Source organism: Exophiala mesophila (assembly GCF_000836275.1).
Source record: "Exophiala mesophila strain CBS 40295 unplaced genomic scaffold supercont1.6, whole genome shotgun sequence".
NCBI lineage: Eukaryota > Fungi > Ascomycota > Eurotiomycetes > Chaetothyriales > Herpotrichiellaceae > Exophiala > Exophiala mesophila.
In genome coordinates, this window is record NW_015622509.1 from 1305989 (window position 1) to 1318613 (window position 12625).

Genomic DNA, 12625 nt, shown 5'->3' on the forward strand with positions numbered 1-12625 from the left:
GGATGGCTGTTCAGCTGAAAGAAGCTATGCAAGGGCTTCATGAAGTCGCGTTACGTACTTGCAAGTGATGCAGCCAGTACTCCGTTTCGTCCGTCGTGTTCGTGTTCGTATCATCGTCATCTACGATGTAGCCTGATTGAGAGTCACAAAGGGCCATTCATTCCTCCCTATGTTGATCAGGCTGCCGAATTCTTCTACAACCAATCAAGCATCGACCGACCGAGAGCGTGGTCAGAAAAATCGAGCTTTCTGACCATAGAATGCATATATGGAGCGCGACGGACGAACATTTGTCCATGACGCCAAATTGAAGTTGAAGTTTTGTAGCGACTGGGGATAACCATTCCCAGCCCCGTTTAACGCCGGAGGTTGTTGATTGGTGATTTCGGAATCTAGCCGGTAGCTGCAGGCGAGGGAGATCTCGCATACTAGACTCCGTATGCGAGTTTCATCAATCGAACGTTGTGGGTCTTTTCAATGGCCAAGTTTTGAAGAATGATCTGAGTGGTGCGGCGCACAGTCCATTTATAACTGGTATGGACTTCGCCCTTTGTTACAAAACGAGCGCCGTTTTTGATAGGTTTAGCAAAGCGGCATTGGCCAGACAGAAGGCCCACATTGCCAATTTCACGCACCTCAGTCGACCTCGAACTTGATGAACCCAATGCGCTAGGAACTCTTGACTCGATAAGTCGGGCAATTGTTCATCCTTTTGATATGTCATCAAGGGGAAAGGATGGGGATGTTCACGGGGGCTCGAGAAGGGAAGACATGGTAACTCCGATGATGGTGCCTGCACAGACTGTATAAACGAAGTATATATATATATATTATGGAGTGGTTCGCCAGCAATGGTGGTCAATGTCGTTGCAACCAAGTCCTCCAGAGCACGAAGGTATTTTGCAATAACAAGACGAAAAGTCAGCGATATAAACTAGAAAGATCCACGTCGAGGACCATCAAATGGCGTCAACAGAGCAGAGAATCGTCCTCATCACAGGAGCAAACCAGGGTCTTGGATATGAAGCGGTCAAGAAGTTGGCGGCGGAGCATCCCAACAACACCATCCTCCTTGGTTCAAGAAATATCAGTAACGGCATCAAGGCGGCTGAAAGCATCACCAAGATCCAACCCGGCACGGTGATCAAACCGATCCAGATTACCGTTGATTCGGACTCTTCGATCGCAGCTGCAGTCGAAACCGTGACGGCAGAGTATGGACGTCTGGATGTCCTGTTCAACAATGCAGGAATCGGCAATGTGACTGGTAGTCCTCGAGAGGAATTCCTCAAAGTTCTCGACGTCAACACAGTCAGCGCAGCCCTTGTGACAGATGCGTTTTTGCCACTATTGAGGAAGGCCAAGGTGCCACGGATCTTGTTCATGAGTTCAGGTCTGGGGTCCATCAGCTTGAACATCGACCCGAGTTTTCCCTACTATGGCATCATCGATAACAAGGCATATATGGCATCCAAGGCCGCTATGAACATGATTGCTGTTTTCTATGCGGTTCAACTCGGCAAGGAGGGCTTCAAGGTCAATGCCATCAACCCTGGTTACTGCCAGACCAATCTCACCGGCTATGCCGCAGCCGCTATGCCTGCTGATCAAGGTATCATTGAATCTGTCCAGTTGATAGTGGATGACGATCCAAATGGCCAGACGGGTAAATTCCAATCCACAGGAGGCCAGTATTTGCCTTGGTAAAGGGCTTTGAAAGAGTTAGGTCGAGTGGTCTATCACTGATATTAGAAATGACAACGAAGATAAAACAAAGGCTGAGAGAACGGGAAGATAAATTAGAATACATGAACCTGGTTGGCCTTGAATGCTTCATCACGTGAATCAGAATTGCCACGTGACGAATCTGTTACCGAAAAAGGTACATAGGTACATAGTATGTACAATTGGTCTTGCCAGGCATCATAATATTATGATCAAATTTACAGTATGGACTGCGTACGTTGGTTGCCTGTCGAAAATGGCATTTTTGTGATTAAAGTAACCCTCACATCCATGATAATTCATAACCCAATAATTCATAGCAACCAATTCAGGATCAGGATCATGCTTTGATTGTGAGGCCATTAACTAGGTGGACTGGGGTTGTATTTGAGTATTATTCAAGTATATGGGTGAAAAGGGGGTATCGGTCAGTTCAGGAAACAGGAGAACCAGCTACCATGCTTCGAAAATAATCCAACCATGACTTTTTAATCGAAGCTGATCGGGTGTCCCTGTCGGATCATGCGGGTATACCAAAATTAAGCCGAAGACGCCGCGGGTTCAATCTTCTCTTTGGGATCTTCGTCAGAGCTGGGGCTTTCGCGAGCAGGTGTGCCGCTAGCAGCCTCGAGTTCCAATCCATTGGTGACATCACGCGTCAACTCGACGTAATCATAAGCATACTAAGAAAATGTCAGTACATGTTGGCAGGTTGATGTTGGAGTAGAGTAAAAGCTTACCTCGCCGTGTTCAATGTCATCCATACCCAAGATTTCCTCTTGCTCGGATGCTCGAAGATGTAGGCCAGGAATCCAGTTGATGACGAAAAGAATGATGCAGCTGAGGACGAAAGAATAAGCCATACCGCTGGTGCCATCTGCGAGCTGATATGCGAGCTGGATCCAGTGCCTGTTGATCCAACCGCCATCAATCTCAGTAGCGCCATCAAGGGCAGCTATGTAATCAGCGGCGAACAAGCCGGTCAGGAGATCGCCCACTAATCCGCCAACTCCGTGGATGGCATAAATGTCGAGCGCATCGTCAATGTGAAGCAAAAACTTGAGCTTGGTGGCATAATTGCAGGCGATGCCTCCGACCACTCCAAAGATGACAGCCGCCCACGCTGGGACGAAGCCGGAACCAGGAGTGATGGCAACCAAACCGGAAATGACACCACTGCAGAAACCAACAGTGGACCATTTGCGCTCGAGCCTGTAGTCGAGAATACACCAGGTCATGCCACCGACGCTAGCAGCAATGTTGGTCACAACAGCAGCCATGACCGCTCGGAGATTGGCCGAAAGGGCGCTGCCAGCATTGAAGCCAAACCATCTAGTAGACGAGTCAGTACAAAGATGAGCAAGAGCATGGGTTCGACTACTTACCCAACCCACAGAAAGACCGTTCCAAGGACGATATGGGTGACATTGTGAGGACGGTAGTTCAACTCGTGTGTACCGTGGCCACGACGTTTTCCAAGCATCAGAGAATATGCCAAAGCTGCCGTGCCGGAGGCGATATGGACTGGGGTGCCACCGGCAAAATCGAGACCACCCATGTTGAAAGCCCAGCCAGAGCTGTTCCATGTCCAGCATGCAATAGGATCGTAGACAATCGTGGACCAGACGAAGGAGAAGACCATGGCGGGCAAAACGCGGCCACGCTCAGCGGCAGCACCGATGGCGAGGGCAACGGTGATGGCGGCGAACATGCCCTGGTAAACGGCAAACATGAGATCTGGGATCTTGGAAGATCCGACCGAGGGAGCACCGAGAACATTGCGGAAGCCAATGTTGCTCAGGTTGCCGATGAATTTGCCGGCCGTCTTAGAGAATGCCAGGGAGTAGCCCCAGAAAAACCATTGGAAGGAAATGAGGCCGGTAGCGGCAATGGAGAGCCAAATGAGTGACAGGGCGGACTTGCGTCTTGCGAGGCCTGAGTAGAAGAAACTGCGCAAGGGGGTTAGGACTGCGGTCTTGCGACATTTGTGATATAGACAGTGAAAGCATACCCAACACCGGGAATCATCAACAGCACCAGGGCTGTTGCAGTGATCATCCAGGCAATGTCACCAGCATTGTAGTAGAGGTTGAGATCCACAACACGAGAGTCTCCACCAGTCGCCTCGGTACCTGACTACGATCAGCTTGGCGTCTTGGTCTTGGTCCGTGGTAGCGGAACAGGAGTTTGACACGTACCTTCATATGGCAGCAGTGGCACATAAGGAAGGGAATCCGTAGAGTCGGACATGTTGACTTAGTGACTCGCGGTGCGAGTGGCTGCAAGAAGGATCGTAAAGGGTGAGGGTGGTGCAGAGGACGAAGTGGACTGGAGGCGAGCAGTACAGCGTCGATGCTGAACGCGGTCGGACTACCCAGAGGAGGATCAGAGACTCTTTAAGGGAGGCAACAAGCCAAGAGAGTGAAAGGAGTCGAGTGGGATGGAGATGGTCGAGCAAAAGAAAATAAGAAGACTCGAGTCATCACAACGACCCGAGGGTGGCCATGGTTATGTAGACCCACCATCAACATGTGTGGACTCATCTAATGGAGCCGTGAGCATGGGCTTTGTCAGATGCAAAGGAAATGAAAAAAGACTGCGAGGTTCCAAAGGCCCCTGGTGCCCTGACAGGGTATGTCGAGAGGGGACTAGTTAGTGTGGGTGAAGTTTCACGAAAGGTGGCTGCAGGCTGCGGGCTGCGGGCTGCAACTAGGGTGGTGATGGGTAGTGAGAGTAAGCTTTACAGGCACGGGCAGGCTTCGAAAACCCACTTAGCCACGGAACATTTTAATGGACATTCCTCCGATCCTTGAAGATGGCGTGAGCGTCAAGGCGTCAAGGCTTTTGTTTGGGCTGTGTGATCGTCGCGCGGGACCCCGAAGTCAGAAAGTTACTGAGATCCAAGGCGCAGGGACCCAGAGTGAGAAGAAGTACGGAGTACAGTACGACTAAAAAAGTGTCCACCCGGATCAATAAAGGCATGACTTTGATGGATTTTCATGCCATTGATGGCTTCCGGGCTTCTCACCCAGTACACTACTACCTACCAAACTCTTGGTGTTTCTGGGTTGCACTGTCGCACAGTTCGTCAGCCCTAAACTACAGCACAGTAAGTAGAACAACCATAAACAATCACACAACTTTCCCCCACCTGTAGTTCGTCCCTCAGTCACTCACCCGGGGCTGGGCGGAGACCCGAACTGGCACGCCTGGGAATCCATCACTTGGCTGTCATTATTATGGTTACTGCATCCCATTCCCTTTGTTCAATTATCAGGCGCCCTTGGTAATCCTAAATGCCCCGTTTGTACTCTTACCCCAGGCCGAGGGGCCCCCTCGACCTCCCGGCGAACGCCTAGCCAGTTACACAGAGCGTCTAGAAAAAGGCCAAGATCGATTCTCGCTTGTTCATGATGCTAGATGACATTCTCTCCTCTAAATACTCGCCTGGCTCTCATCCTTCACGACCTCTGACAGGCCATGATGCACTTTCAGTGACCCGTCACTGCCCGTCCGTACGATCGAGATCCAACTGCTTTCCCGTTACCCAGAATCATGCCGCCTGGCCCTGGCTCTGGCCAGGGCTCGACGCGAGATGCGAGCGCACAGATTGACCCTGCCCCCAAAAAGTTGCAAGTGATCACATCAGTTCGCAGCCGTCAGGCCATGGATTGAAGAGTGTTGGGTGTGTGGTTGGTGGTAGAATGACTGATTTGAATTGGAGGTCGTTGACACCTCTGAGGATCAAGATAAGCCTGCATGCGATGATTGGTTAGATGGAGCGTGCCAAGGCCGGGGCGCCTTTTAGGGGTTGTGGGCGCACTTGCTGCTGCCAGACATTCCGGCATTTCCCAACTTCTAGTGAGGGTCTCCACTGATAACCAACGACGCCAACCTTTTGCCAAGCAAGTCCCGCCTGCCTGGCGTGGAGCTAGCGTCCTTTGTTCAATAGCTTTTGCTCATCAAGCGAGCCTCGTGGCCTTTTTGATATCTCCTGCTCGCATCAATCTATTGCGTTATTGGTTTTCTAAACTTGTCCAAGATATCATCCCCATCACCGTGCGCTGGTCTGGAAGCAGTAAAGGGATCATCCGTCAATCCATGGTGCTTGATCTTTCCCCAGAATGCTTAGGAGCGTATCATCGTTGCTTGACTCTTTCCTTGTGTCCATGCAGCTCCTGCACCAATTTCCTCTCATGGCGCCCTGCCAAGTTTTGAGGGGAATTCATCTTCCAATCCTTGTCGACGACATTGATGCAGTGGCAGAGAGGTCATATGGCCATGATCCAGGATCAACAACGGCTGAACAGTACGAGTATGCGTTGGATGTCGGATGTGTAGGGTCCGAGTGCTCGATTCGTTGTATTGTGTGTCAAGTCCGTGCCACCAAATCCATCAGTCCGCCACTTCCCACATCAGACAACCCCAATCCGATGCAGGCGTCCTGCAATCGTGCTTTGCCAACTTGACAACCAGGTGCCGTACTGCCGAACATCTCATGCCAGACACCTTCCAATTCCACGTGGTGTATTGATACTTGCAGAATTGCCACTTTCAGTGTCCACCAGCCGCTTTGATCCGAAGGCGACAAGAAACCCCCCGTCACGAAACCCACTTGCTCCAAATTCAGGCTCCACCTGACAATTTCGAATCTTCAAAAGTGTTGGTAGTTTGGTATTCCACGTTTATCAGCCGACAGTAGTAGAGCACAAGTTCTCCTACTGTCGACTCGTTAGCGGTCAGGCCATGCAGCCTCCACGCACTTGGCGAAATGCTTGACCATATGGCCCAGGGGCATCGTCAAGTCTCTCGTCCTTTGATAACAACAACAGCATGCTTCTGGCAGGTGCCCTACATGTTTCCTCCTTCTACGATCTTTGCAATGCGTTGCCTGAGTTCCATGGGTAAGTGGAACCAATATAAGCCGACCAACTCCCACTTACGGAAAGAAGGTTCAAGTCTGAAGCCAAGTTGAAGACGATGTCACTTCACTTCCCAAACAAAGGATCTCAGTGAGTCAGTCTAATAATAAAAACCCACTCTCCGTCTGACATTCCTGACTGTCGGCCTAATAACATTACATGTCAAACACACGTGATCATCGCACGTGACAATCTGGTCCTGCCTTTGCAACCTCATCAGTCTAACTGAATCTGTTTGTTCTCTCACCTACGGAGTATTCCTTCTCAGAACTCCTTCGGCCGGGCGCAGAGACCCAAAGCCGCAAAGCCGCAATTACTTGGCATTTTGCATCACAAACAGCCGACCTTTTGTCCGAGGTTGAACTCTCGGGTAACTGGACGGAGTTTGCCATATAGGGCATTTTCAGGCTCCAATGGCGAGTGACATATGGTGTTTGGCGCCGATCCTGGATGAACAATTCAAGTTTCTACGATGCTAGGATCGCTGCCTCGATGCCTCGAATCTCAAAGATCGAATATGACATCCAGCAGATTCGAGCTGAGGCAGTCTTATGTCATGGACTTCTGGACTCTTCAAAACACTCGTATGAGTTTTGCAACGCACAATTGCATGTATGACGTTTATTGAGCCACATTGAAGGTGTAATAGCTCTCCAATTTTGTTGGGTGGGGATCTGACAGCAATATACGGGGACTGACACCCATTCACCTACGGAGTATTATTGTAAAGGGCGAAAGAACTAAACTTCCTTCCCCATCTAAACCCCGTCTTGGCGGTTCGTGATGTCCTTCTCTTACTCATCCTATCCCATAATTGTGCCAAAAACGCCGGTCATCTCATAACACGCCAGCTTTGTTGGACATGCTGTTGTTCACCTAGGACGAGAAATCAGGCCATGAACCTGGTAGCGCAGCATCGAGGTAGAGCATTCCAGATGTGAAAGACTCCTCGGCATCTATATCCATGTGACGCCTTTCAATTGCCCCAAGGCCCCCTTTATATTGCCTCTGATTTCCCATGTCCTCCTTTCGAGAGTCGCAATCATGAGCACAAATCGTGGGAAGTCTGCTCGGCATCTCCCACGAGCTAAAAAGGCATGCCAGAATTGCCATGCACGTCGAGTTCGATGCAATGTGATGGAAACTAAGCCCTGTCACAATTGTCGCATCGTAGGTGTGCCTTGCGAACTGGCCAAATCCAAAAGAGAAGCGAATCGAGAACGGTGGGGATCACCCCTAAAATCATGTTGTGTTCCATATAAGGCTGACGTGCTTCTTAGCAAAATGGCCTTGTTGGCCCAAGATCTTTCCGCAGTTCATAGTAACGACAATATCCAAGAGAAACATTGGAATCAATGGGCATATGATGATCAACAACTGGCCTCATTGCAGCAGAATGAGCCATCCACCACTACCTCCAACCCCAGCTGTGACCCTTCTCAGCAACTGGATCTCCAAGACGCTGCTCTCGATGATCACTCCACCATAGTCCCTTCAGCAAAGTCTTCTCCTCGCTGTTCGCCGACATCGCCGAGCAACGACGAAACAGTGTACATCGGAGAATCAAACCTCCTTACCCTTGTTGCCAGGAGGGATGGGAACACCGTACCACCTGCGAGCCATTCAAGCCTTGAATCTACCAACTTGGCATACAATCTTCCCAACTCAGATGGCACACTGCCTGACCCCAGTCGTTCGAGTCAATGTACAAATGGAACCCTCGACTACTTGACTCGAGAGGGTGCATTTGTTTTTCCCGACGACGAAGTCATCAAGAAAATCTTGCAGGCATACTTCAAGTGGTTTCATCCTTGCTTTCCTATCCTTGACATACCAAAAGTCAGCCAAGAATACAAATCGAAAAAGCTCACCCCTATGCTTCTACATGCTATGCTCTTCATTGGCACGAGCTACCTTGCCGACGACTTCTTTCCCTCAGCAGGTTTTGCTTCGAGGCAAGACGCAAGATTTCATTTCTATCACAGAGCCAAGATTCTTTACGACGCTGATTGGGAGGTGAACAAGACTGCGATTGTGCAGACCTTATTTCTCATCAGCTTCTGGCGATCTAATGCTAGTAATGACAAAGATACCAGACATTGGTTAGGGTCCGCCATCAGCTTTGCCCAGACCAGGGGTTACCACAGATCGTTTCGTCGTCACAGATGTCCTTCGACCCAGAATTCAAACGCATTGAGCTTACGAAAAAGAATTTGGTGGTCTTTATACGTGAGACCAGAACAACTGAATAAACTTACCATCGCTGACGATTCTAGATCCGCGACCGTCAATGTGCAGCCTCCCTAGGACTTCCAAGTCGCATTCGAGACGAAGATTGCGATGTCGAAAGACTGCGCCCTGAGGATTTTGCAATCCATAGGCACGTGGAGTTTCCCGAAATTTTCGAAACAAGTTCTCCAGATCACGTTCATTATTGCATACAAATGGCAGAGCTCGCTCTTTTGCGTAAGTCCTTGTGTCTATGGCTACGACTACGGCTAACAGCAGCCCAAGTCGGCAAAGTTGTTGTGAAAAAATTCACTCCACAAGACGAGAACCTTTCGACATGCAAAAGTTCGAGTCTCAAAAGCCAACTTACAATGTGGGAGGAGAAATTGCCAGAGAAGATGCAGGCTCGAACTGGTTTTGGCTCAATCTGGAGTAATATGTTACATCTGCAATACAAGTTAGCTCTGGACACCCACTTCCTTTGTGCCGTACTAATCTGTGGCGACAGTCATCTACTAATCCTGCTTTACGGTTCGGTCAAAATGGGAATTGAAGACTCCAGTCAGGACAGTGATCATTCTCTCGGTTTGGAAGCAGCATATCGAAATACCAGGATCATCGAGGACATGTTGGCAAAGGATTCAATCCAATTCGGACAGATTCACCTGTATGATGGCCTTCAATCATGTTCTCATCTACGCACACTGACTCGTATTGATAGAATCACTTGCATATTCTCCACATTATGCGTGCATGTGCTACAGATGCGGCACTCACCAAGGGCCACAGCCCGTCAGCTTGCCGAATATCGCGCTCGCATATGCCTCGTGGGCCTGAAAGAATTACGCTTCTCATGGGATGTAAACAACTGGATCTTGCAACTTTTCTATCAATTCCTCGACGACGAAACAGCTAGGATCCTGAACATCACGGACGTCAAAGCTGGGCGACCACCAGGCAGCGAGATCGCTATCGCAAACAGATCCTCACTGGCCCGAGACCCTTCCCAAGATACAGAAGAGGGGATGCATTCTACCACCAGCACCACAGGAGGGCCCCTAGCCACGAAAGATTGCAGTAGTATTTCAATGCCACCACCAGAGGGCCCAGAAGATCCAGCGAACCCAGATAATGAGATGGGCGTAGACTTTATGTCTCAGCTCTTGAACTTGAGAGACGCAGATGACGCGTTCTTCGACGGGACTATGGACTCCGACTTTACTAACGCTGAAATGAACTTGGATGGGATTTTCGACCATGCTTCGCCTTTTGGTGTTAACTTCTTCAGACCGTGAAATGTTGAAGGAGTAGTTGTTATTTCTACAAAAGTTATTTCTAAGCTGCACTGAGCAATCACCAGATATGAGCCATGTAATGAAGAAACTACGCGACATGATTTGCCAATGTGAACATCTCAAGGCCTAAAGCCAGATCTAGCCCCTTCCAACGTCTAGTTGTGACCGAGATGCCATGATTCAGTAGGCTGGAAACTTGTCCGCGTATTGTTACTCGGGGGACTTGAGTGAAATTGCCTTCAACCTACATAGTCAGTTAGGTCACTTGCTAGCCAATTGTTTCCTTCGGTAATATCCCGGCTCATCTGAATGGAAATCGCCTGCCGTGCGATGAACCGGAGGGCCGCCTCGGGCGTTTTTGACAGGAAAATCTCATTGACCTCCTTTTACGTCGGCTGATTCAATGGCTGTGCTAATGCCCAAATGAATATTCACCCAGGCCGAGCTTGCGGCCCTTGCAAAAACGTGACACATGTAGATGGTATCCTAGTCATTCCATCCATTCTTCAATGGCCTCCAAGAGAGTCGAGGAGGGTCACAAGATTCATGTATCAGCCCCTGACTCGTTTAGGCAAACTCCATATCACTGCGTCGGAGTCTGAAATACGCGACTCATTTCCTCGTTCTTACCATTGGAACTTGAAACCCTTCGAACCAAGCCATGGATTGTCCAGCATGGGTGAGCGAACTGCGGCCCACAGAACCGCAAGGCACAGCATTACTTGCGGCGGAGCGACGAAAATCAACTTTGGACAGTTCTCGACTCACCAAGTACGTCTACAGCACGGAAGAACTGGAACGACAAGAGAGACTACTACGCATAATTGAGAATGATGAGGCTTTTGACAAGAGTCAAAACTACTTTGAGGACCGCGTGAAGAGATATCAACGCTCATTGCAACGTGCAAAGCGCCTGGCTCAATTAAGCCAAGCACACAATTGGAATGAGGCCGATTTGATTGCCGCCATCGAGCTTGTGGGAGAACCGACGTCCTTTACACTTCATTGGACTATGTTCATTGTAAGTCAGCCACAGTCGACAAGGTCATTACTATCACTAAAACAATAGCTAGCCAACCATCCGCCAGCAAGGGACCGCCGAACAACATAATTTATTTCTCAAGAAGGCTGAGAATCTGGAGATCATCGGCTGTTACGCACAAACTGAACTAGGACATGGCTCCAATGTTCGCGGGTTAGAAACAACTGCCACTTGGTCTCCTCGCGACAGAACCTTTGTTCTTAACTCACCAGCACTCACCGCATCGAAATGGTGGATTGGCACTTTGGGTCGAACAGCGAATTATGCGATAATCATGGCGCAGCTTATCGTAGAAGGGAAGAACCATGGACCGCATCCTTTCGTCTGTCAAATTCGAGATCTCGTGACTCATATGCCGTTGGAAGGGATCTATGTCGGGGATGTAGGTCCTAAGCTAGGCTATAAGTGAGTTCATCGACACGGTCAATTGTCCAATACTGACAAGATCTGGCAGTACTATGGATAATGGGTTCTTGCTTCTAGAAAAGGTCAAGATTCCACATATTAACATGCTTGCAAGGTAAGCACAACATCCAAAGGGCTTCATTATTTCTAATGTGTGCGACAGGTTTGCCAGAGTTGATCCAGAAACGAGTCGATACATCAAACCAGCATCCCCTGCCCTAGTCTATGGTACATTGACGATGCTACGGTCTTCAATCGTCCTTGATTCCGGTCGAGCTCTAGCCCGAGGCGCTACGATTGCAACGAGGTATTGCGCCGTCCGAAGGCAATTCCCAGACAGAGATGGGCCGAAAGAGGCAAAAGAGATTCAAGTTCTCGACTATCCAATGGTTCAAAATCGACTTCTACCTTTGATTGCGACGTCCTTTGCGATGCATATCACAGGAACAGCGATGATGAAGTTATACCAGGAGGCAAGCAGCGCCCTCCCAAGTGAAGGCGAACCATCAGAAAGCAGCCAAAGACACTCTAGACAGCTATTCGCCGAGCTTCATGCCACATCATGTGGTTTGAAAGCGTTAGCCACCACCGCAGCTGCCGAGGGCCTCGAAACTGCACGACGGGCCTGTGGTGGGCATGGATACTCCAGTTTCAGTGGAATCGGTGCATGGTATGCGGATTATGTGCCCACAACAACGTGGGAGGGTGACAACTTCATGTTGACTCAACAAGTGGCCAAATATGTACGTTCTCCATCACGGATACGATGTACCTCCGTTCGAGACTAATCTCATATACAGTTACTTGATATGGCTCGCAGTACACTTGAGGGAAAGCCCCCACACAACGCAACTGGTGTCAACTTGAGCAATTTTCATTCCTGTGGTGGAAAGACTAGCCGACGAGACCTTTCCAACAACGATGACATTGTCAGCTGCTTCGCTTGGAGATCGGCATACATGACTTTCAAAACCCTACGACTGAAAGACGAAACCGGAGCTACATGG

The 12625-nt window shown here is 49.4% G+C and overlaps 1 protein-coding gene across 2 annotated transcripts; it reads right to left on the reverse strand.

Moving 5' to 3' along the window:
* Positions 1-1779: 1779 nt before the first annotated feature.
* Positions 1780-4264, reverse strand: PV10_08380. 2 transcript variants are annotated; one of them, XM_016373389.1, is made up of 5 exons: positions 3924-4264; positions 3737-3857; positions 3111-3674; positions 2466-3057; positions 1780-2408 (listed from the first exon to the last, which is right to left on the reverse strand). In XM_016373389.1, the coding sequence occupies exons 1-5, from the start codon at positions 3973-3975 to the stop codon at positions 2265-2267; spliced, it is 1473 nt and encodes a 490-aa protein (XP_016220300.1). In that variant the 5' UTR covers positions 3976-4264; the 3' UTR covers positions 1780-2264. The 2 variants fall into 2 exon arrangements, with proteins under 2 accessions (XP_016220300.1, XP_016220301.1); XM_016373390.1 differs by having other exon boundaries at positions 3737-4264.
* Positions 4265-12625: the final 8361 nt, after the last annotated feature.